The sequence below is a fragment of the Trichomycterus rosablanca genome, chromosome 1 (assembly GCF_030014385.1).
Source record: "Trichomycterus rosablanca isolate fTriRos1 chromosome 1, fTriRos1.hap1, whole genome shotgun sequence".
Taxonomy (NCBI): Eukaryota; Metazoa; Chordata; class Actinopteri; order Siluriformes; family Trichomycteridae; genus Trichomycterus; species Trichomycterus rosablanca.
The window spans coordinates 25,576,514-25,602,804 of NC_085988.1; the positions used below are offsets into that span (position 1 = coordinate 25,576,514).

At 39.4% G+C, this 26,291-nt stretch overlaps 2 protein-coding genes across 3 annotated transcripts in view; one reads left to right on the forward strand and one right to left on the reverse strand.

Annotated features, from left to right (window-relative positions):
- The window catches only part of zgc:152774 (uncharacterized protein LOC553526 homolog), a 28,709-nt gene extending 15,126 nt beyond the window's left edge, over positions 1 to 13,583 (forward strand). Inside the window, exons 11-17 of the mRNA XM_063001112.1 lie at positions 1,267 to 1,386; positions 2,972 to 3,049; positions 4,737 to 4,776; positions 8,578 to 8,735; positions 8,920 to 9,535; positions 12,154 to 12,422; positions 12,512 to 13,583. Coding sequence (XP_062857182.1) covers positions 1,267 to 1,386; positions 2,972 to 3,049; positions 4,737 to 4,776; positions 8,578 to 8,735; positions 8,920 to 9,535; positions 12,154 to 12,422; positions 12,512 to 12,662 — 1,432 coding nt within the window. The 3' untranslated portion in view covers positions 12,663 to 13,583. The remainder of the gene's footprint in view (positions 1 to 1,266; positions 1,387 to 2,971; positions 3,050 to 4,736; positions 4,777 to 8,577; positions 8,736 to 8,919; positions 9,536 to 12,153; positions 12,423 to 12,511) is intronic.
- Positions 13,584 to 18,095: 4,512 nt separating this feature from the next.
- The window catches only part of LOC134319858 (TBC1 domain family member 9B), a 41,552-nt gene continuing 33,356 nt past the window's right edge, over positions 18,096 to 26,291 (reverse strand). For both annotated transcript variants that reach the window (XM_063001132.1, XM_063001124.1), the window contains 3 exons: positions 20,711 to 20,761; positions 20,151 to 20,248; positions 18,096 to 19,381 (listed from right to left, as the gene is read on the reverse strand). In XM_063001132.1, coding sequence (XP_062857202.1) covers positions 18,746 to 19,381; positions 20,151 to 20,248; positions 20,711 to 20,761 — 785 coding nt within the window. In that variant the 3' untranslated portion in view covers positions 18,096 to 18,745. The remainder of the gene's footprint in view (positions 19,382 to 20,150; positions 20,249 to 20,710; positions 20,762 to 26,291) is intronic.

Sequence of the window (26,291 nt, forward strand, 5' to 3'; positions counted from 1 at the left end):
TAGAAGAAAAGATGATGTTCAATTTAGTGACCAGTCATGGTTCTTCAATGAAGAGATGGACCATAACGCACCAAATGCATCTTTATGACTCCTAATATTGATTATTTATAATAACTATTTAATGGGCTAACATATTAAATCTGTGAATAAATAAATATATACATACATTATATACAGATAACAAAGTCAAACTTGCCATGTTCTCTGACATGTATAAAATGCTAATAAGGCCTAGTTAATTTCAGTTTTGTATTAAGATCGCAAGAGGAGCGCCCAGGTGGCGCAGCGGGATATTCCGCGAGCACACCCACGCTGAGATTCTGAACTCTTTGGTTCAAAACTGGGTGTTGTCCCCAGTCGGCTGGGTGCCATCTAGCAGGCAATTTGTTGGCAGTGCCTGCAGCAGACACATCTCTGCTAGGGCGGGATGACCGGACTGGGTGGGGTCTTCAAAAACTGTGTAAGGACCCTGATTGGCAGGTAGAGAGGCACCTGTGCAGAGTGCATAAGTAAAAAGGGTTCCACTAAGGGCTGCGTGCGGGTCGGAGGAGGTGTAAGGGACAATATACCCACCTCGACTGCAATCATGGATCCCGTGATTAACAAATTAACTATGCTAAATTGGGGAGAAAATGGAAGAAATGCATAAATAGAAAAAAAAACGATGGCAAGTAACGTTTAAAAAGGTTCATTTATATACTACATGGGACAGGAGTTTCACACACAGAAACTGCCCAACTGGTTACTGTTTTTATTAACTAGTTCTATTATAGCAGTTCACTAAGAGAACAGTAAGGGCCCAAATGCTTGACTACATTCAAGAAGTTTGAGTTATCTTGAGGGAGGTGGCAGTTAGCTGGCATGTTTTGGGTTTTCTTGTTTCTTTGTTGAAAAGGGTCATAGATAATCAATACATAGTTATTCTGACTGATCACCTGCTCATGACCTCAAGCATTGGAGTTGAGCCGTCACTAAATGGTTTGGTGGTGTAAATCATATGCATATGCTATTTGCTGTCACCCGATCTCAACCTAACTCAATAAGTGTAGAAAAATTTTGGACCATCACCATTTTGGACCATAATTAAGGGAAAATATTTGGGAGAAGTGCAAATAAATTCCAAGGTGTATTGATGCTGTTCTGGTAACTTAAGGTGGCCTATCACCTTATTTCTATACTTTATGTTGGTGTTTTCTCTAATTTGATGCCTACTCATTGTTCTGGAAAATGAAGCACACTTATTTTGTGTGTTTATTTTGTGTTTAGGGATGTGTCATGGCTTCAGTGTGAGGACTGCATGAAGTGGAGAGGAATTTCCACTCGCCTCTTCAAGTCAAACTTCCCTGAGCACTTCACCTGTAGCCAGCACCCCATTGCCCGCTTCAGGTCAGCCCTAATTCTTTCTTCCTGTGTTCATTTTGAATGCTTGACCAGTATTTAGAATGGATTAGTATGGCAGCACAGCTGTTGATATAAAATCAAAGATTTGTTATTTGATAGTCTTGGAATGTTGAGTTTTATTTGGGAGCAGGTAATCAGAGGACACCTCTATTAAAACTTCTGTTCAAACTTCATTCAAATATGCCGCTCAGATGGCGCAGCGGTAAAACACGCTAGCACACCAGAGCTGACATTTTGAACTCATCGGTTCGAAACTCAGTTCTGCCATCTGGCTGGGCTGGGTGGCTACATGAACAACAATTGTCGAGGAATAATGCGTTGATCAGGGTGTGGCTCTCTGTACACAAAGCTGATCCGCAGGTGAAAAGATGCAGTCGGCTACTGCAGATGGGGCATGTGTCATTCTCGCTCTTCTCAATCAGAAGTGGAGATCAGCATCAGTAGAGAGGAAGTGTAATGCAATCGGGTAATTGGATACAACTAGATTGGGAGGAAAACTGGGAGAAATGAAAAAAAAAAAAAAAAAAACCTTCATTCAAACATGCTAAACTTTTAATTATTTGCTTTTTTACAAGAAAGTATGCCTTAATTGTCATAAATACATATATTCATGAACAGCCCAATGACATTTTTCCCACAGTATACCAGCTTGTTTTTTTTTTAAAGCCAAGGTCACAGCGCAGGATATGAGTGGGATAAAAGCCTTGCTTACTAGCCCAACAGTGGCTGCATGGCAGAGCTGGAATTTAACCCTTTGATGCACAAGCTAAGCAAACCCCTTCTAATGCACAACATGGGTCAAAAATATTCATCCATTCAAGAATATTTTCATATGCACATTTGTCAGTTATTCATGTATTTGCTGTCTTAGCTAATAAAAGCTATCTATACTAGAATATGTAAACAGCTAGCAAGCAAATAGTATTGGACATATTCAAGATTCAAGGGCCTAATTTTTGGTTGTCTTTCAAAAGATCAGTAAATATGTTTTTGAGTACAAACACTTACAAATGTCAGTAGTTTCTGTCAAATTCCATAGTAAATACATAATTTTTGACCCATGTTGTGCATTAGAAGGGTAGTGATACAAAAATGTATAATATAAAACTGAAATAAGGATTTGTGATGATCAGAAACAAGTTAATTGAAAAATTCATGTAAGCTTGAATGACTAAATTAATGTATTGCAAAGATATAGAAAATAAAAACTCAGTTGGGTCACTTTTGACCCAGGTTGTGCATCAAAGGGTTAAACCATCAAATTTACAATCAATAACCCAGAGCCCTAACAACTGTTAAGAGCTATACGTTTTTATCCTAACCAGCTAGTCCCGATCGCTCAGGGTTCTAACTTTCATGAGGACTTTTTTTACATATGCCACTTGGGCTCATACAATGTTATTGTGCATATTAATGCACTCGGTTCAGCCAAAGAGATTTGCTGTTGCTCACACCCCAAAAGCAGGGCCCCTCGGACTTTAGCAGTCAGGCACAAACATCAGTACTCATCAGCTTCACATTCATGCACAATCAGGTCAATAGAGCTGCATTTTGTGTTTTTCTTTTAAAGGAGTTGTTTGGTACCAGAAGAACCAGAGGAGCACGAAGACGAGTTCACACCTAGCTATGAGAAGACACACAAAAAACAGTAAGATCATTCACATAGCCAGTGTGTGTGTGTGTGTAAAAGTAAGAAAGTATATGTAAGCCCTGGTCAAACTGGCATTTGTTGTTAGCTGTTAAACCACATCCTGAGTTCTCATCTGTAAGAGGAGTCTTCATACCTGTAAAACAAACCATATATATCATATGACCAAAAGTATTTGGACATCTGAGCATGAGCTTGCTGGACATTCCATTTCAAATACAAATGGTATTAAAAAGATGGACCTATATGTGATCTTTTCAGCTATAACAGCAGCACCTTTTCTGAGAAAGCTTCTCACAACATTTTAAAATGTCTGTGAGAATTTGTGCTTGTTCAGTCAACAGAGCATTTGTATGGCTGGACAATAATGTTGGTCAAGAAAACCTTAATTGATTTTCCAATTTATTCCAAAGCAGTTTAGTGGGACTTGGGTCAGGGCTCTGTGTTTCTTTAAACCAAGCTTTTCTTCATGTCTTTATAGAGCTTGCTTTGTGAACAGGGGCACAGTCATCCTAAACAGGAAAGGGTCTTCCCTAAACTGTTGCTGCAAAGTTGGAAGCATATGACTTACTTTGTATACTTGATTTATTACACCTATTAGCAATTGTGGCTAAAACACATGAATTCACTTCTATGAATAAGCAACAAACACTTTTGTTTGGCTCTAGCTGCTTTGTCTGAGTATTGCATATAGCCAGGCTCAAAGTACTGGTACTCCTGGTGCCAGTATAAAGAAGTAATTAAAAATGTGCTTTGTGTTCGATTTGTGTAATCTAAGGTCAGAAAAATCGAGCAGTTTATTCCAAGAAGAAGAGAATGATTACAAATATTTTTGTCATAACAATTGCTCTGTGTTTAGGAACTGTTTTTTTTTTTCATTTATCCCAATTTTCCTCCCAACTAGTCTGTCCAGTTACCTGATTGTGTTTAGAAACTCCTAAGTAGTTATCCATGATTTTCCATTTCATTCCATTTGTTTTCAAGTTTTCATTTAAACTTGGCAAACCTAAGGCAAACCCTTATAACTCTTTTATGAGATTGTTACCACGGTTGCCAATAATTTTAAAGCTGACTGTGTCTTGTAATGTTATTTTTTATTTTTTATTTTTTTTTAATTATCCTTTTTTCCCCACTTTTCCCCCCCAATTTTTATCCCTATTCTAGTCGTGTCCAATTACCCTGATTGTGTCCTCTATACTGATTCGACCCTTTTGCCGCTGACTGAGGATGCCACTCAACTGACTTGCGCCCCCTCCGGCACGCAATCAGTACAGACTTGCATTTTTCACCTGCACGAGCCGAGTTCATACACCGAGAGACACTGCGCACGGAGGGTCACACCCCCCTCAATGTTATTCCTCAGCCCTGTGCAGGCGCCGTCAATCAACCAGCTGGGGCCGCAGTTGTACCAGTTATGATGACCTATGCTCCGACTCTACCCCTAAGCCCGTGAACAACAGCCAAACGTTGTTCATACTGCCGCCCAACCCAGTCGGAAAGGTAGAGCTGAGTTTCGATACGATGTATCTAGAAACCCAACTCTGGTGCGCTAGCGTACTTTACCGCTGCGCCACCTGAGCGGCTTTGTAATGTTATTTAACAATAAACACCAAAATATACATTAAGGTTTGAGCCTAGTTTTTGTAATATGCTTAATAAGCTGTGTTTGTTTACCTTGTCCACACAGGGAACAAAGCCGGACCAAAAGAAAAGAAAAATGCATGCGGGTAAGAAAACTTTATGCACACGCGCACATACACACCCACAGTTGTGGTCAACATTCTTGGCATTCTCGATTGTTTAGTATAAAAAGGCAGTATCTTTAGAAATTATTGGATATACCAACTTTGTACCACTAGAATAGCATGGTGGCTTGGTGGGTAGCACTGTCACCTCACAGCAAGAGGGCCCTTGGTTTAATTCCCAGGTGGAGTGGTCTGGGTCCTTTCTGTGTAGAGTTTGCATGTTCTCCCTGTGTCTTTGTGGGTTTCCTTTGGGAGCTCTGGTTTCCTCCCACAGTCCAAAGACATGCAAGTGAGGTGAATTGAAATAGAAAATTGTCCATGATGGTGTATGACATTAAAAACTTGAACTGATGAATATTGTGTACCCAATGATTACCTGTCCTCATGAATGTAACCAAAGTGTGTAAAACATGACTTTAAAACCCTAATAAAATAAATAGCACTAGAATATTCTAATAGCATGCCCAGATATATTCAACAAAGAAGTTAAGCTGTTAATCATACATGCTGTTATTTAAAAAAAAGTACATAAGAAACACGGTATATGACATAGACAGGATTAAAGGCACCCATCCATGATACTTGTTTGCACAGCCTTTGGTAACAATAAGAGCTTTCAAACTTTTTTGTACCTGTTTTTCACCAATCTGCTGGTACTTTCTTTCAAGCTTCCACTGCAATTCTCTAAAGCTCTTGAATGTAGAGTTCCTTTTCCCAACAGCAGATTTCAGCTCTTTCCAAAGATTTTCAATTGGATTGAGAATTGCTGGCCAGTTTAAAACAGTCCATTTATTCCATTTTAACCTTTCTTGTATACTTTTTGATGTGTGCTCGTGGTACTATATGACCAATTTAAGCACATTTCACTCTAAAATGCTCTGATAAATTTCTGATTTGAATGTTCCACAAATACAGCTTCCAGCATAGCAGCCCAATAACATTATGGATCCCCAACCATGTTTCACTTTATAGGCTTCATTTCATTTTATATAAGCATAATGCTACTATGCATTGCCTAAGACCTCTAGTTTGGTTTAATCTGTTCAGAAGGCTTGTAGTTTGTCTGTGCAAGTTTTTGCAAAGCACTGAAAAAGACACAGTCACACTAAATAGTTTGTGTGATAGATAAGCTTTCTACCTTTAAAGTAAATGTTAATCTAATACACATTTATAGCATTCAGCTTTTATCCAAAGGTACTCACAGTTGTGACCTAATATAATTCAAGCAGTTAAGAACAAAGGGCCTTGCTCAAAGGCTGTGGCAGTCTAGTGTATATATACTGTATATACATAACAATTTGTCATATTCGGAATAGATACTGCTACAATGTATTACTGACTACTTACAGACACATAGTAGAAATATTTTTATTTAAATTGTTTTGTTTTTCTTGCATCAAAATTGAGTTATCACCAAGTCAGCATTTAAAGAGGCATTTTGACTGTGCATCAGATTATATTAAAAGAGCTAAAATATAAAATGTATTTTATGTACCATGCAATATGAGTACTTTTTAGCTGAAACGCAAGTTAAACACAGTACTTTCACTTGTCTCTGATTTCATTGCAGTATAAATAAAGCAAATATTATTTTACATGAGTGATTAAAAGAAAGACTAACTTAAATGTGACTCAGCACAGCAAGTAGCCATTAAACAAAACTAATGCAAATGTGAGGGTAAAACAGGGAACTGTTCATTTTGAGTGGGTTTTGGTAGAAACAGTACAGTATATAAAGCATCTTGATCAGGTGTTTGAATCCCAGCTGATGAGTGGCCAGACAGTCTAGCCATTGGGAGCTGCACTTGTCAAATGAGACTAAAGAAAGGAAAACGTTGAATGCATTTATACTGGGATATTTACATGACTTTTAACACAGTTTTAGTGTGTGGGTTGTGGTATATCTGGGTAAATACACATACAGGCTGTAAGGGACATGTATAATCAAACATTGCATTTGTATTTAACCAAATGTTATGAGCAGCTCTCATACTACCCCTTAAAAGAATTTTAACTGTTACTAGCAGTGTTCAGGGACAGTTCTTTCTTAGGTCTTATAACAGTATGGGCAGCATGTTTTTTCCACAAGAACAGAGACACCATTCAGATTGTGTGTCTCTTTTAGGACCCAATTTGCATTAGGCTACATGCAATAGTAGTAATAATAATAATAATAAACTTGGTATGGAAATGAAAGTATTTGACTGTGGGGTGTCACAGCTCATCTTGTATTTGGTTTTATTCATACCTGTCTGTCTCAAATAAGCCCAGAGCAGAGCATGTGAAAATGAAAAAAGACACAAATGAAAGTGTGTGCAGGAATGAAGTGTACGTATTGTATTCAATAATGATAATTAAAAATGGAATGCTTTAAACTAGGCTTTAAACTAAGGGTATGGATAATCTAGGGCAGATGGAATTTGTCATATATACACTGACGAGGCATAACATTATGACCACTGACAGGTGAAGTGAATAACACTGATTATCTCTTCATCACAGCACCTGTTAGTGGGTGGGATATATTAGGCAGCGAGTGAACATTTTATCCAAGCGTAAGGATTTGAGTGAGTTTCACAAGGGCCAGATTGTGATGGCTAGACGACTGGGTCAGAGCATCTCCAAAAACTGCAGCTCTTGTGGGGTGTTCCCGGTCTGCAGTGGTCAGTATCTATCAAAAGTAGTCCAAGAAAGGAACAGTGGTAAACCGGTGACAGGGTCATGGCCGGCCAAGGCTCATTGATGCACATGGGGAGCGAAGGCTGACCCGTATGGTCCGATTCAACAGACGAGCTACTGTAGCTCAAATTGCTGAATAAGTTAATGCTGGTTCTGATAGAAAGGTGTCAGAATACACAGTGCATCACAGTTTGTTGCGTATGGGGCTACATAGTCGCAGACCAGTCAGGGTGCTCATACTGACCCTGTCCACCGCCGAAAGCGGCAACAATGGGCACCTGAGCATCGGAACTGGACCACGGAGCAATGGAAGAAGGTGGCCTGGTCTGATGGATCACGTTTTCTTTTACATCACGTGGATAGATAGGTCTGTGTGCGTCACTTACCTGGGAAACACATGGCACCAGGATGCACTATGGGAAGAAGGCAAGCCGGCTGAGGCAGTGTGATGCTTTGGGCAATGTTTTGCTGGGAAACCTTGGGTCCTGCCATCCATGTGGATGTTACTTTGACACGTACCACCTACCTAAGCATTGTTGCAGACCATGTACACCCTTTTATGGAAACAGTATTCCCTGATGGCTGTGGCCTCTTTCAGCAGGATAATGCGCCCTGCCACCAAGCAAAACTGGTTCAGGAATGGTTTGAAGAGCACAACAATGAGTTTGAGGTGTTGACTTGGCCTCCAAATTTCCCAGATCGAGCATCTGTGGAATGTGCTGGACAAACAAGTGCAATCCATAGAGGCCCCACCTCACAACTTACAGGAGTTAAAGGATCTGCTGCTAACATCTTGGTGCCAGATACCACAGCACACCTTCAGGGGTCTAGTGGAGTCTATGCCTCGATGGGTCAGGGCTGTTTTGGCAGTAAAAGGAGGACCAACACAATATTAGGAAGGTGGTCATAATGTTATGCCTAATCGGTGTACATGTGTACAGTAATGAAAAGCTTTTTCAGCACAGTTGCAGCTTCATATTAATGTTCATTGCTTTGAAACCGGATGTCCGGAAGTTAATAGTCAGGTGTCCAGATAATTTGTAAGTGTACATTTACAGAGATGATTTAAAATGCAAAAATTTGCTTTGTGTGTTTGTGTTTTAGAGAGGTAAACGTTCGACTTCTCCTGAAAGTGAAGAGGCACCTGAGTCCTTCTCAGAACTCACACTGGACAATGCTGTTATTTATATTGAAACAGAGATAAAGGGCAAGGTCATCACAGAGTCCACAGCAGCCATCACAGAGAACTCACAGTCACACAGGTCTGAAACCTACATACAACTACAGAATAATACAAATAATAATAACAAGCACTGGAGCTTATGAGTGTAATGAATTGCAGGAATTAACTGGAAAAATGGGGTGCATAAAACAATGTAGTTACAGAACAAGGTTATTTAATAATAATAATAATAAATTATATATTGTTTCTTCTCCCATTTTTAGGCACAAGCGAAAAGCAGAATGGCCAAAGTGTGAAACTAACAGCAAGTTGCCGAAATGCATCGACCTCACAGACACCTCTGAAACAGAGAAAACTTTCTCAACCGAGGAAACTTCAGAATCAGAGCAACAAACAGTAGAGAAAAGTCCAGAAACTCTGGAGATTAATAGCAGCAAACAAACGACAGAGTCTACTGCCACAGACAGCATTTCCAACCCAACTGCTTCAGAACCACTGGTCTCACAAAGCCCTCAGGCTAAAGAGCAGCTGAGACTTACCCCAGGCCCTCCAGGCTGGCATCACCCTGTCACCTCCATGGCATGGTCTCACCCGCTGCCACCCGCTCAGACCGTAGTGGTTCCTCCCCTGAGCCGCACCAGCAGGCAGCCACTGCCTCAGCTCCCGCTGGATGGTGCTGAACGCTCAGCGCTTACCATCAAGCTGGATCAGCTGGAACGGGAGGCCAAGCGCCTTAGAAAGATCCTCGGCCTACGAGAAGCCGTGGTACAAATGGCTCAGTTATCAGACGCAGAAGTGTTGGAGTCGGCAGGAACTGAACTGGTCGGGACACAGAACTCAGAGGATGAAACCATGGCAAGAGTTTCTACAGCATCCAAGGTGGGAAAGTAATGATGTGTTGTTTAAGGAACATGCAGATCTTTATGTACGTTCTTCTAGGAGAATTTTGGGATGCAACTCACAATGCAGTCAAATAAATGAAACTATATACAACCCCAAATCAGAAAATGTTGGGACAGTATGGAAAATGCAAATTACAAAAACACAGTGTTTCTTACATTGACATTTATTTAAATTCAGACAGTATAAACCCAAGATATTTCATGTTTTGTCAGGTCAGCATAATTTTATGCTGTTTGTTAATATACATCCATTCCTGCATTTCAGGCCTGTAACACTTTTTTTTAAAATGACGGTTTTTGAAGCAGTGCCGCCTGAGAAATCTTAACTTAGGCTTGCGCCCTTGCCCTTTACGCACTGAAATTTTCATGTTCTTGAAATCACAGTATTATGCACTGTAGAGGGAGAAATATTCAATTTTTTTCCCTTTTTGATGAACATTGTTTTTAAACATTTTAATTATTTTCTCACACATTTGTTGACAAACTGGAGCTCATCTGTCTATTTTTGCTCCTCAGAGACTCAGGAATGGATATATATTAACAATTTAAATAAAGCTGACCAGACAAAACATGAAATATATTGGGTTTATATTGTTTGCAATGTAATAAAAGATAAAGTAAATGTTAGAAATGTTCTATTATTTGCATTTTTCATACTGTTCAAACTATTTTTTGATTTGGGGTTGTAGACTTGTGAATAAGTATATGATTCAGTTAGTAGATCAGTCCACATATTTAAATTCAACGTAAAAATCAATGTCATAAAACTAAGTGAATTAACAGCTGCAACTTACTTAGAATGAGTAGTTGCAATAGTCCTATGTAGACTCTCTGATCAATTTATTATAACTTATGTAGGCTTAATAATTACTTACTAATTATGAACTACTTTGTTAGAATATTCACTGGCTATTTTACTAGCTACACCTGCCATATGGATGCACTTTGACCACAGGCATTGTGTTGCTCTGTGTGTTGCTTTGTATTGTGTAATTATATGTATGTTAGGCACTAAAGCTGTTTACTGTTTGTACGTACATTGATTTAAATAGTTGTTTTAATCAATTATTAGGAAGCAGAGTAATATGTTTACCCATTTACATTATGGACAGAAAAAACATGAGTAATAACAATCATGGGTCATAACATCCCTAACTAAAGCTGATTTTAGTAAAAACAGGCAGTTGTACAAAAATATTCACTAAAAGGGCTCCTGGGTACAGCACCACTGGCAATTTTCATTGGCCTGGTTGGGAGATTAACTGACACAACTGGCTGTTTCTGAAGAAGAGAAGGCCAGATAGGGATTCACGTCTCCGACGCTGCAAAAGCAACTCCGTCAGTGTAAAGGTGCAGCCAGTGGCTTCACAAGTGTGGAAAGAGGTGTGGGCTAACCTTGGGCAGTTGTAGCCTAGTGGTTAAGGTACTGGAATAGTAATCAAAAGATCACCGGTTCAAGCCCCACCACTGCAAGGTTGCCACTGTTGGGCCCTAAAGCAAGACGCTTAACCCTTAATTGCTTAGACAATATACTGTCACAGTACTGTAAGTCATATGACATCATACAAGTACTTTGTTTCATTGGCTGGGCCTTACAAGGTCAGCGACAAACAGGTTTATAGAAATTTGAACACAGCAACAAGACGTCAAAACACACTGGCAAAGCAGATCCCTGGTACATCAGAAGTGAAACAGTGTTTCTTTTTTAAAAGCTGCCTGAAAATAGACGGAAATGTGCATTAAGGTTTTATGCTGCCATATCAAATAAATAATGCTTAAATGTTTGTTTCCTAAAGAGCAACATCATTGACCAGTGTTCTTTTTGTTATGCCTATTTATCAAAGTTCTTTAGTTTTAATGGTTGCTAAAAGCAAATTAAAGCTAATCATAAATAGAATGAATAGAATAGAATGAATAGAATAGAATGTCTTTATTTGTCATTTATACAAATACAGGTGTACGGTACAATGGAATTCTTTCTTTACATATCCCAGCTTATTTGGAAGCTGGGGTCAGAGCGCAGGGTCAGCCATTGTACGGCGCAGAGAGGGTTAAGGGCCTTGCTCAAGGGCCCAACAGTGGCTGCATGGCAGAGGTGGGATTCGAACTCTCATGGTTGAGCCAACCCAAAGGATGATACTTAAAATGTATTTAATCCTACTTACTATTGGCTGAGCATTTACAACATTAAGAAATGGTAAAGTAGGAACAAATTGTTTTGCTAATAACATCTGTGTTAATAGTTCTAGCATTTACAGAATTATGGTTACAAAGACAGATCTGTATTTTAAGTTTCAACATTATTATGAGACAAAATACAAGATGAGTTAGTAAGGGTAGTTGCTTGTACAGTTGCCTACATTTTTAGTCGAAGCCTATTCTAAGCCTGTTGTGTAACAATCATTATTATAAGGTAACTTATGTTTACACACAAGGCTTATTATGAAAAAGGATGATCGTCGTGTCATTCATCTGTCTTACTATGTGTTCTTGTAGGTTTGGAAGCCAAATTCCCATAATGTTTATAATAAAATGTATATTATTTAAGTGTATGTATATTATTCATGTATATTATTTATGTATGTCTATCCTTAGAAATCAGGCCCTCAGTCAGATAAAGAAAGCCCTGTGAAGACAAACGGCAGTTCTCCAGGTCAACAGGAGGCACCAGTAATACCTATAGATGACCTAAACTGGAGTAAAACAATGGCGAAACTTCAGAGCCAAAACCAAGCCTTAGACACAGAGCTAAAAAAGGTAAAGAAGGAAAGAGATGAACTGCAGAGCAAATTAAGACAAGCAGAAAGAGAGGCAAGCGAGAGAAAAGATCAAAGCACCAGCACACCCTCGAATGCACATGACGGGTATGGCTCTACATATACCAGCTTCTCTGCTAACACCAATCAAAGCCGCTTTACCTGATGTTTCTTTCTTTTATTGTTTTTCTTTGCAGAATCACAATGGAAAGATTATGCTCTATCCGCCAGAACATTGTTTCTCTTCTGTCTTCCATCCTGCCCAACTTAGACATGCAGGGAATCAGCTATGACACAGGAGACGTAGACAGCATCCTGCAGCAGATCATTCAGGCCAACAACCTTTAAACTTTTAATCTCAGCCACAGGACTATTACACATAAACAGCATCTAATCTTAGTGCAGAATTTGCAGCTGAATTTAAGCATTTATAACAATAACTGATTTCAGTGCTTACAAATGGGTCTTTTAGGATGTGTACACCCAGGCCAGTAGTGACTGAAGTCAATAACTGTATCAGTATATGTTTTAGAGCTAAGCTTCACAGAAATGGGGCATACATGGCCAGCACAGAGCTTATAGCTGAGCTTCACATGACAAATGCAAACTGGCCATATAATAACTCATATAATAATAATAAATAAACTCATCTCAGTGCACATTTTACAGCTAAGTTCAATAGAAGCCTCCCGTGTAGCAATAACTGATTTCAGTGCAGCAGTGTTTACAGGAAAGGAGTAGTAAAATCCGCATAGTCACTCTGCATCCATGAAAGCACCTGCTGAAGCTTGTTTTTAAAGAGGCCTGAATTTGGTTGTTAAATAAAAAAAACTCTTAGCTTTACTTACAAACAAACAGTAATCACTGATAATCACTGATATGATGAGTGACAAGGTGAACAAAAGCTGAGTGTTTTTTTCTGCAATAATAAAATCGCTAGATGCTAGTGATTTAGCGGGAGGATTTGCCATGTTTATAAGCAGTTATACACTTGATTTGATTACATCATTCGATGGCGCATCTATATTAAGGCTAGATGAGGTCTAGAAAAGTGACATGAAAATGACTTAATATTTTATGTCATGTCTAAATATGAACAGTGAGTGTAGAAACAAATATATATATATATATATAGAGATAGAGAGAGAGAGAGAGAGAGAGAGAGAGAGATAGTTAAATATGTAAACTTACATAATTAAAATACATTTTACGTTCTCAATCCTTCATACCACTGCTTGTTTTGTGCTGCATTCAATAAATTCCTTTTAAAAGCTGCTTATGCCTCTTATTATTATTATTGTTATTATTATGTTGGCTATTATTGGGGTCCATTGTAGCAAAAAAAAAAAGCAAATCCATCTAAATAATTTCATTTGTTTTATTAATAAATTGCTATTTAATTTAAAATTTCATTTTACAATTCCTGGTTCAACTCTATATAGTAAACAGTTGTGATTAGGTCTGAGCTGAGAAAGGAAAAAAAAAAAAACTTTCCATCAGTAGTGGATCTAAAATAGAACTGAATGGACATAAATACACGAGACATTACATGTTTATTTATTTTATTTATTACACAGTATAATACATTACTGATGTATTATATGACAGTAGGGTTTAAAAACAGACTTTAAATTCACATAAGCAGTAATATTGATTAAATACTGAAGGTATTAGGTCACAGCAATATTATGCTACATATTTTATACTATATGCCTTTTTACTAAATCAGATTCACAACACTTGCATGAAAGTCAAGGAGAGGATTTATATTAATGTGCATATAAGCAAAAAAGTGCATGTAAGCAGGAGAAGCAAAAGACTGATTACTTTCACAGTGCAGCATGAAAATCATGAATTACAAAGCACTCATCTGATTAGTTGAAAGCCATTTACAGTGCAGTTACAGGTGCAGGAGATGTAGCGCACTCTACATTTACACATGCTTAGCAGAGTTGCAGAATTTGGTTCAGTATCTTTATGGCCAATCAGAGCTGGCCTCTGAGAGCTTTTCCCTCATTTTGTCAAACAACCATTTGACTGTGTGTGAGAGTCATATCATAACCATTTCCACCCAGCAATCTATGGGCAGTACCTGAGAAGTGGCGATGCAGCAGGTAAAACAACTAATAGGGAGTATAACAGTATATGGGTCATAATGAGTTTAGGAACATAATGTAGATGGAACTGAAACATTTTCAATGGCTGGATTAAAAAGAGGGATACGAATTGTTTTAATATGAAGCAGAATCAAATCCATTCAAAGTATTTTCAATGCAAGACCCTATGGGGGTTCAGAAAATGTAGTGTGGCCAAAACTATGTAGACACCTAAAAAACTCATCAATTTCTTATAAAACATGGTCATTAACACGAACCTGGTTTTATAGCTGCTTACTTGTATTGGAAGTCTAATCCATGAAGCAGTTTCATCAAATGTAGAATCCTATTAACTGAGATACATTCATGGCATTTAGCAGCCACATTTATCCAAAGCAACATACTACCCAAACAATTGGGGTTAAGGGCTTTGCTCAAGGGTCCAAAAGTTGTCATCTGGCCAAGGTGTGGTGTGAACCAGTGTTCTTCCAATTACTAGTCCAGTACCATAACACCTAAGCTACCATGGCTCTTTTATTCAATGCAAGAAGAATGCATGGCTGATGCTTAATTATATGCAGCTGTAAGCAATAGATATGGCTGAAATAGCGAAACACACTAAATAAAAGGTGTCCTTATAGTTTTGGCAGGAATGTCATCAGATTTGGGACTTAAAATGAAGAAGATTAAAGGATTATGTTTTTGTTATTTAAAACACATAGAGGTCTATTTAAAGTATTTTATTCTATTCAAATTAGAAACGTAGTAATTACAAGCACAAACAGTTGGCTAAAATAAATCAACAATAAAGCAAAGCGGCATTTAAAACATTTAAGAATCAAACATTTTGTGAATGAAAATATGCAGCCATTAACAGATTAAAGCTAATTGCTACAATAAACAGATCTTCTGCATATAATATAAATTACATATAAAGTAATATACACGATAAAGTTTTTGAATTAAGTTGATAAATGTTTACTTTAAAATTTTAGGCTAGCCAAACTGGACAGCCCAATCAGACAAATTAGCAATGAATAACATTTTCTAAAAATGCTCAATTATCTGAGTGTACTGAGTCATTAAGCACTAGTATGTTAATTAAAATGTAGGCATTAAAAGTAAGCTGTTGTGTGGATTCTCATGAAAGAGTTGATGTAATATTATATAGTTATATAGTGTAGGATCAGTGGTACTACTGGTTACTTAACTGTAATAAAGAATTACACTCAGCACAATGAAAAACAAGATGTTGTAAAAGCACAAAAAAGCTAAAACTTACAACTCTTGGTTGTCCCTTTCTAACACAATGTCTGATCCACATTAACTCTACATTTCAGTAATGCAATGACTTCATACTTTGGAGGAGAATGCTGATATACACACCGACAGCAAAGAAATAAACGTAACACAAAGTTATTCATTTAACAAAACCCTGTTCTACACAGGACAATTTCTATTTCTATTTATGACACATACTTAGTGCAGAACCTTCTTTGATAATCGCATACATTTCAGTCAGAAGCAGTGTAATATGGTTAAAGTAATGCTTATCATTTCTAAGATTAGAACATGGCATGGTAAATGATGATGACATAATTTAATGATGTAGTTCCTTTAAAGTGTTTAGTGTTAAAGCTTACAAAGAAAGAATATGCAGTGTCTAAGGCTAGGTTACATGAGCTAATGCATGGTTCAACCATACACGTCTAGCAATTCTCATGCACTGGGGCTAAATCTTATGGTCTTACAGTTTACTCTCAATTCTCATGCATTGGGGCTGGATCTCATGGTCTCACTCGCTACTTTCAATTCTTAATGCATTGACACCAAGACAAAAACGGATTGACAAAATATTTTAGTTTACCACTATAGTTTACTTTAACATGTTGCTATGAGAATAAATGAAAGCTGATATCTAAATTGCTAGGATGTCTAGTTCTAATACTACTAATATAACTGACACTTGGTGTCTGGTTGCTAGCTGGCAAGAAATGTTTGTCAATGACACTTATGGGTGCTTTACCACCAAAGTTTATTAAATGGACAGAAACTGGGCTTTTATATTAACACTAAAGGTACCATAATTAAATCAAATGCCCGTATAACTTGTTTTACTTAGCTAACACTGATATTAAGCATTTAACTCATAACTCACACAGATTAATATAATAGTATGGCACCAGTGTGTGGAACCAAATAACATTTTTAGACCCCGATTGGCAAAGCAAAGTCGTCACTAAATACACATTACACAGTGTGTGGGAGCATAAGATTTGGCCCCAGTGCTGAGTCTTGAGAAGTATACAGTTTTCAGGTCAATGACACAGCCTAACCCCTTTCACACAGGAACTCCTACCCAGGAATTACTGAAAATAACTGCACTTTTTAATGGGTTATTAAGACAGACTGTTCAGTCAGAAGACATGTCATATCAGCAATACTGAACAAGAGAATGTACTTATACTTTTGTTATTATTTGTTTCAGTACTGTAGTTCCTCCAGAAAGTGTTCTTGTAAATTGAAATATAAGCAGGAGTTGACTGTAAGGCTGAGCTACATGTTGTAATGCATGGTCCACTACTTGGCCTTGAGGTCATGTACACAGCATAAACCCTCATAAAACACACACTTTCACCTAGGGACTGCTGTGTAAACACACTGTGAAGTTATGTTTGTTTATTAGGATTTTAACGTCATGTTTTACACTTTGGTTACATTCATGACAGGAACGGTAGGTACTCATTACACAAGATTCATCAGTTCACAAGGTTATATCAAACACAGTCATGGACAATTTTGTATCTCCAATTCACCTCACTTGCATGTCTTTGGACTGTGGGAGGAAACCGGAGCACCCGGAGGAAACCCACACGGACACGGGGAGAACATGCAAACTCCACACAGAAAGGACCCGGACCACCCCACCTGGGGATCGAACCCAGGACCTTCTTGCTGTGAGGCGACAGTGCTACCCACTTAGCCACCGTGCCGCCCCACTGTGGAGTTAAATTCCCACATAGACTGTCGTTTAAGAGCCAACTGAGAATTATTTCTAAGTAATGATAAGTTTGTTGCTCAGCATCTCTATTCTGTAGTAAAACTAAAAGCAGTTCACACTTGCACTTTTGTTCCAGTTTCTGCAGGAACCAAGTGTTTTATTTATGGGTGAATTTAATTTTAAATATTTAAACAGTAAAGTGACATCCGTAGGCGCTAATAGTCAACAAAGAAGCTAAACAGAAGGAAAATCTGTTTAAAGGGCTATTATTTATTTGTGCCAAAGATTAAACTCTTTACTTAAAACTGTGAGAGTTGACTCAAATGGTCCTGCATTTTGCTATTTAAAAGCTTTTGGAAGAAAGGCTGTAATATTACAATTCTCATGCTTATACTGCAGTACAAAAGAAACCCAAATGAGCGATTGTGGGATTCCACCTAGGTTCTCTTGTGAGTGGTGATAACATGTGTATTGGGTAAGGCTCCTGGAATCTTGAAACTAATGAAGAATTTGTAGTGAATATAATACAGTGTAGACAATGACCCTAATAATTACTTAAGTAACATGGATATAAACGTTTAAAATTACTCGTTATGATATATTTTTTCTTCAGTAACTGATTTTAGAAATGATTGCCAATTTCTGAAAAGAACTAGGGATGCCTCAGGCTGATATCCCCTATTTTATTCACCAATCCTGAAATCCTAAAAGATGCTTAATGATCTAATCGGCCACACATCACCAACATGAACAAGGCATTAGTATATGCAATTAAAAAATTTGATTATTAAAATATTAATGTACTCTTCAAACAGGACTCTAGGCTGAGTTTCAGAAGTGCACCCTTTGACAAAGGGTTGAACCCTACCAATTACTCCAGTTGGCAGAGTTATAGGACAATTCTGACTGAGGCATTGACTTGTTGATGGCCTCATTTGATATGCAAACTTATCTTTGAAATGTAAGTTACCATTACATTTGTTACACATCCCATCCCATGGTAAATGAGTTAAGAGATGCATCCTGGTAAATAACTGTGTGCAGGCAGCAAACATGACTGACACAAAGCTGGAACATTACCAGTAAAGCTAAGTCGATAATTCCACAAGTTCTGACTGTGAAAGGGGTCTAGGCCATGACAAACCCTACATACCTTAACAATGCACCAGCTACAGGCTGAACTCAAACCTGAGAGCAGCAACCATGCATGAACAGCTGCACAAAGGCCAAATGAGAAAAAGTGCAGAAGGAAGGCGCTCACTTAACGGTTTAAAGGCGATGAGAATGAGTAAAATCTTCCAAGTCAGATCTCTGCATAGAACCTGTGCAAGCTTTCATGTAGACAGCTGAGCTAGCTCGTGATCACTGGACGAACTGATCTGCCTCTCGATAGCTCTCTGCGCCTTACAGGCAGTCATCCTGCTCCTGATGTCATGCTTCTTCTCAAAATAGTTCACCAGAGCCGGCTCGGTCAGCAACGATGCCAGCACCTGCTCGAACGAAATCGACCAATCGGCATCCAGCGAACTGCCACGCCTACTGTCGCTCACACTTCCCGCTCCTCCCACTCCACAGCCGATAAGAACCGTATCGTCGGAAATGTCTTCGCACTGCAGGGACCCAGAGCTGACCACAGAGTACGATGAAATGGATGTGTCGTCTTTCACGTCTTCGTCTGACCCGTTGGCTGGAGGGGGCGGGGACTCAAGCTGAGCCTCTGCTAGCGCTTTCGACACCAGGGACTGCCCTGAGCCGGCCTCACCAGAGCTGTCCTCTTTTCCTAAAGTCTCTTCCACAGGCGGTGCATGCACTTCAGCCTTCTTGCTGCCGTTGTTGGTAAATTTCTTGCCAACCTCTCCAATGCGTAAGAGCAAGCTGGCAACAGTGGCGATGGCATGATAGAGCTCCTGCTCCTGAGGGTCTTCGCTAAACATGTTATAGAGTGTCTTGCACAGCTCAATAAATTGCTCCTAAACACAAAATAGAAAAATATCTATTAACACACAACACATGAAGGTTATTTTCTTAACTATTAGTCTATTATTCTACCCCGATAGGATTTTAGTGTCATGTTTTACACTTTGTTGACATTCATGATAGGACAGGTAATTACTGGTTACACAACATTCATCAGTTCAAGTTTAATGTCAAACACAGTTATGGACAATTTTGTATCTCCAAATTGCCTCACTTGCATATCTTTGGACTGTGGGAGGAAACCAGAGCACCCAGAGGAAAGCCCACACAGACACGGGGAGAAAATGCAGACTCCACACAGAAAGGACCCGGGCCGCTAAACCCGGGAATCAAACCCAGGACCTTCTTGCTGTGAGGCGACAGTGCTACCCATTGAGCCACTGTGCTGCCCACTTGCCAATTAAAAGGAACCAAGACATCAAACATCTGTGCCTCTGTGCCCCATTTGTTGGCCAAAAGTGGCAATGCAGAAGGACATGACACCAACAAGGTTTACTTTACACATTCAAATCTACAAGACAAAGTGTACAAAAGTGTCAAAGAATCCACTGAAAACTAAATCTAACAGGTATTGAGTACACCGTGCTTTGATTTTGACCAGTATCATTTTGGTTGAGAGGACAGTAGACATTTTTAAGTTAGATTACCACACGTGACGGTTCTACCAGGTCTGAAAAGCCTTAGCTTAAAATTAAAGTAAGAATGCTTAGAATGATCTCACAAAAAAGCACTAAGTAAAAGAGCCATGTCAACAAGGTTTACCTGGTTCATTCTGGGCAGATCTTTAATGGTCTCTTTTTTGGGTTCTCGCTCTTTAGCCCACATTCTCAGGTAATACTTATAGTCTTTAACTTTCTCCTCTGAAATAGAAATAACAATGGAAACCTCAGCCTAGAGCAGCAATTAGAACTGTGGAACAGTAGAAAGTAAGCACATAAAGCACTTATAAAGCAGTCAAAGGCAAAAATATATAAGTATTTTACAGTCACTATTTTAAATGAGAAAGTTCATCCTAATTTTATTTCATGCATTTTACGTAGTGCTTAATTATACATTAGCTAAATACATGTAGATATTACAACAATTCACAAACTTACCATCACCCAGTAAATATTAGTAAAATCGTATTTAGACAACATGTATTGGCCTGGCTTCACCTTTAATATGCAAAATCATTCAAAGCTATAAATCTAAAATATATGTTAATTAACAACAGTAACGAGAGACTGGTTTACACCAATGTCTAAAAGACATTTACATGATTTTGTTTTTCAAATTTGAGCCAGGTCAAAAAGTTAATAACACCAGGTAAAAAGCGCTACCTTTTTTCTCTTCAGAGTCACCTGTATCCGCTGCCTCCCTTGCCTCCTCACCTGCAGCAGAAACGTTAATCAGAATTTAATAAGAGGATATTAATTTGAATCATAGTTGTTTTACAGAGATTTTTTTCATTAATTATAAAGAATGAGGGATGTTAGGAATTGAATGAGAACTGCTGAAGTAGCAACATGGCTAAAGAGGATCATAAGAATCATGACAAAGGAACTATCTGTTAGTAGTAATTAGACACAAACCAAGAACATCCGAGGCTGTATTTGAACTTAAACATTTCCACCCTTACCTTTTAGTTCTACTCACTACATTTAAAGTAAAAAAGTTGTTTTTTACCCAATACATTTTAACAACAGTCATATTGTAGAATTAAAACATGTACATGCTGCAACAGTTCTTATTAAAGTTTAAACAGCTATGTAATTTCTGATCACAATTTTTACCAAAAAAGCCTAATAAAACTTTAATAACTGAATAAACTGTTTAATGTTAATCTAAACCAGGGGTGCCCAATACGTTAATCGCTATCCACTAGTCGATCGCACAGTGCACCTTATTCAAACAGGTCAACGTGATTGACATAAAATGTGGACACTGTTCCTTTTTGCGGTTTGTTACCATAGTTACGCATCAGCCCGCCTAAAGCACTGCTAATCTAGAAAGTTTTCATTCATCAGTAGCCAGTTTGCGCCATTTTTGCATTTTTCCTTTTGTAACCTGTGAAGATGAGTGTACAACCAAGCACATGAACCAAAAACGGTTCGATTCGGGCAAGACCACTGCAAAGTTGGCTGTTTCGTTTATACATGGACGAAGCTGATGGAGAATATTCAGATCTCATGTTGCATACAGATATTTTAACCCTACAATCTGACATTCATATGAAGTCAAGGGCCTCTGCTGGACAATTTTGGAACTTGCTGGCTGAGCAAAAATATCCAGATGTAAGAATATGTGCCACATATTTGACAGCATTTTTGGATCAACCTACTTGTGTGAATCAGTCTTTTTCAACATGAAAATAATTAAGTCTAAATATCGGTCCACCCTTACACTTGAAAGGCTACTTGAGAATTGGCATCAGCAGCTATTGTCCAGAGTACTGGTGCTGGTCATGAAATTAGAATATCATTAAAAAGTTGATTTATTTCAGTAATTCCATTCAAAAAGTGAAACTTGTATATTATATTCATTCATTACACACAGACTGATATATTTCAAATGTTTATTTCTTTTAATGTTGATGATTATTATTGACAACCAATGAAAACCCCAAATTCAGTATCTCAGAAAATTAGAATATTACTTAAGACCAATACAAAAAAAGGATTTTTTAGAAATGTTGGCCAACTGAAAAGTATGAACATGAAAAGTATGAGCATGTACAGCACTCAATACTTAGTTGGGGCTCCTTTTGCCTGGATTACTGCAGCAATGCGGCGTGGCATGGAGTCCATCAGTCTGTGGCACTGCTCAGGTGTTATGAGAGCCCAGGTTGCTCTGATAGTGGCCTTCAGCTATTCTGAATTGTTGGGTCTGGCGTATCGCATCTTCCTCTTCACAATACCCCAAAGATTTTCTATGGGGTTAAGGTCAGGCGAGTTTGCTGGCCAATTAAGAACAGGGATACCATGGTCCTTAAACCAGGTACTGGTAGCTTTGGCACTGTGTGCAGGTGCCAAGTCCTGTTGGAAAATGAAATCTGCATCTCCATAAAGTTGGTCAGCAGCAGGAAGCATGAAGTGCTCTAAAACTTCCTGGTAGACGGCTGTGCTGACCTTGAACCTCAGAAAACACAGTGGACCAACACCAGCAGATGACATGGCACTCCAAACCATCACTGACTGTGGAAACTTTACACTGGACCTCAAGCAACGTGGATTCTGTGCCTCTCCTCTCTTCCTCCAGACTCTTGGACCTTGATTTCCAAAGGTAATGCAAAATTTACTTTCATCAGAGAACATAACTTTGGACCACTCAGCAGTCCTTTTTGTCTTTAGCCCAGGTGAGACGCTTCTGACGCTGTCTCTTGAATCAAGAGTGGCTTGACACAAGGACTGCGACAGCTGAAACCCATGTCTTGCATACGTCTGTGCGTGGTGGTTCTTGAAGCACTGACTCCAGCTGCAGTCCACTCTTTGTGAATCTCCCCCACATTTTTGAATGGGTTTTGTTTCACAATCCTCTCCAGGGTGCGGTTATCCCTATTGCTTGTACACTTTTTTCTACCACATCTTTTCCTTCCCTTCGCCTCTCTATTAATGTGCTTGGACACAGAGCTCTGTGAACAGCCAGCCTCTTTAGCAATGACCTTTTGTGTCTTGCCCTCCTTGTGCAAGGTGTCAATGGTCGTCTTTTGGACAACTGTCAAGTCAGCAGTCTTCCCCATGATTGTGTAGCCTACAGAACTAGACTGAGAGACCATTTAAAGGCCTTTGCAGGTGTTTTGAGTTAATTAGCTGATTAGAGTGTGGCACCAGGTGCCTTCAATATTGTACCTTGTCACAATATTCAAATTTTCTGAGATACTGAATTTGGGGTTTTCATTAGTTGTCAGTTATAATCATCAACATTAACAGAAATAAACATTTGAAATATATCAGTCTGTGTGTAATGTATGAATATAATATACAAGTTTCACTTTTTGAATGGAATTACTGAAATAAATCAACTTTTTCATGATATTCTAATTTTATGACCAGCACCTGTATATACAGTGTATCACAAAAGTGAGTACACCCCTCACATTTCTGCAAATATTTGATTATATCTTTTCATGGGACAACACTATAGACATGAAACTTGGATATAACTTAGAGTAGTCAGTGTACAGCTTGTATAGCAGTGTAGATTTACTGTCTTCTGAAAATAACTCAACACACAGCCATTAATGTCTAAATAGCTGGCAACATAAGTGAGTACACCCCACAGTGAACATGTCCAAATTGTGCCCAAATGTGTCGTTGTCCCTCCCTGGTGTCATGTGTCAAGGTCCCAGGTGTAAATGGGGAGCAGGGCTGTTAAATTTGGTGTTTTGGGTACAATTCTCTCATACTGGCCACTGGATATTCAACATGGCACCTCATGGCAAAGAACTCTCTGAGGATGTGAGAAATAGAATTGTTGCTCTCCACAAAGATGGCCTGGGCTATAAGAAGATTGCTAACACCCTGAAACTGAGCTACAGCATGGTGGCCAAGGTCATACAGCGGTTTTCCAGGACAGGTTCCACTCGGAACAGGCTTCGCCAGGGTCGACCAAAGAAGTTGAGTCCACGTGTTCGGCGTCATATCCAGAGGTTGGCTATAAAAAATAGACACATGAGTGCTGCCAGCATTGCTGCAGAGGTTGAAGATGTGGGAGGTCAGCCTGTCAGTGCTCAGACCATACGCCGCACACTGCATCAACTCGGTCTGCATGGTCGTCATCCCAGAAGGAAGCTGACGCACAAGAAAGCCCGCAAACAGTTTGCTGAAGACAAGCAGTCCAAGAACATGGATTACTGGAATGCCCTGTGGTCTGACGAGACCAAGATAAACTTGTTTGGCTCAGATGGTGTCCAGCATGTGTGGTGGCGCCCTGTTGAGAAGTACCAAGACAACTGTATCTTGCCTACAGTCAAGCATGGTGGTGGTAGCATCATGGTCTTGGGCTGCATGAGTGTTGCTGGCACTGGGGAGCTGCAGGTCATTGAGGGAAACATGAATTCCAACATGTACTGTGACATTCTGAAACAGAGCATGATCCCCTCCCTTCGAAAACTGGGCCTCATGGCAGTTTTCCAACAGGATAACGACTCCAAACACAACCTCCAAGATGACAACTGCCTTGCTGAGGAAGCTGAAGGTAAAGGTGATGGACTAAACCCAATTGAGCACCTGTGGCGCATCCTCAAGTGGAAGGTGGAGGAGTTCAAGGTGTCTAACATCCACCAGCTCCGTGATGTCATCATGGAGGAGTGGAAGAGGATTCCAGTAGCAACCTGTGCAGCTCTGGTGAATTCCATGCCCAGGAGGGTTAAGGCAGTGCTGGATAATAATGGTGGTCACACAAAATATTGACACTTTGGGCACAATTTGGACATGTTCACTGTGGGGTGTACTCACTTATGTTGCCAGCCATTTAGACATTAATGGCTGTGTGTTGAGTTATTTTCAGAAGACAGTAAATCTACACTGCTATACAAGCTGTACACTGACTACTCTAAGTTATATCCAAGTTTCATGTCTATAGTGTTGTCCCATGAAAAGATATAATCAAATATTTGCAGAAATGTGAGGGGTGTACTCACTTTTGTGATACACTGTATATATATACAGTGTATCACAAAAGTGAGTACACCCCTCACATTTCTGCAAATATTTCATTATATCTTTTCATGGGACAACACTATAGAAATAAAACTTGGATATAACTTAGAGTAGTCAGTGTACAGCTTGTATAGCAGTGTAGATTTACTGTCTTCTAAAAATAACTCAACACACAGCCATTAATGTCTATATGGCTGGCAACATAAGTGAGTACACCCCACAGTGAACATGTCCAAATTGTGCCCAAAGTGTCAATATTTTGTGTGACCACCATTATTATCCAGCACTGCCTTAACCCTCCTGGGCATGGAATTCACCAGAGCTGCACAGGTTGCTACTGGAATCCTCTTCCACTCCTCCATGATGACATCACGGAGCTGGTGGATGTTAGACACCTTGAACTCCTCCACCTTCCACTTGAGGATGCGCCACAGGTGCTCAATTGGGTTTAGTCCATCACCTTTACCTTCAGCTTCCTCAGCAAGGCAGTTGTCATCTTGGAGGTTGTGTTTGGGGTCGTTATCCTGTTGGAAAACTGCCATAAGGCCCAGTTTTCGAAGGGAGGGGATCATGCTCTGTTTCAGAATGTCACAGTACATGTTGGAATTCATGTTTCCCTCAATGAACTGCAGCTCCCCAGTGCCAGCAACACTCATGCAGCCCAAGACCATGATGCTACCACCACCATGCTTGACTGTAGGCAAGATACAGTTGTCTTGGTACTTCTCACCAGGGTGCCGCCACACATGCTGGACACCATCTGAGCCAAACAAGTTTATCTTGGTCTCGTCAGACCACAGGGCATTCCAGTAATCCATGTTCTTGGACTGCTTGTCTTCAGCAAACTGTTTGCGGGCTTTCTTGTGTGTCAGCTTCCTTCTGGGATGACGACCATGCAGACCGAGTTGATGCAGTGTGCGGCGTATGGTCTGAGCACTGACAGGCTGACCTCCCACGTCTTCAACCTCTGCAGCAATGCTGGCAGCACTCATGTGTCTATTTTTTAAAGCCAACCTCTGGATATGACGCCGAACACGTGGACTCAACTTCTTTGGTCGACCCTGGCGAAGCGTGTTCCGAGTGGAACCTGTCCTGGAAAACCACTGTATGACCTTGGCCACCATGCTGTAGCTCAGTTTCAGGGTGTTAGCAATCTTCTTATAGCCCAGGCCATCTTTGTGGAGAGCAACAATTCTATTTCTCACATCCTCAGAGAGTTCTTTGCCATGAGGTGCCATGTTGAATATCCAGTGGCCAGTAT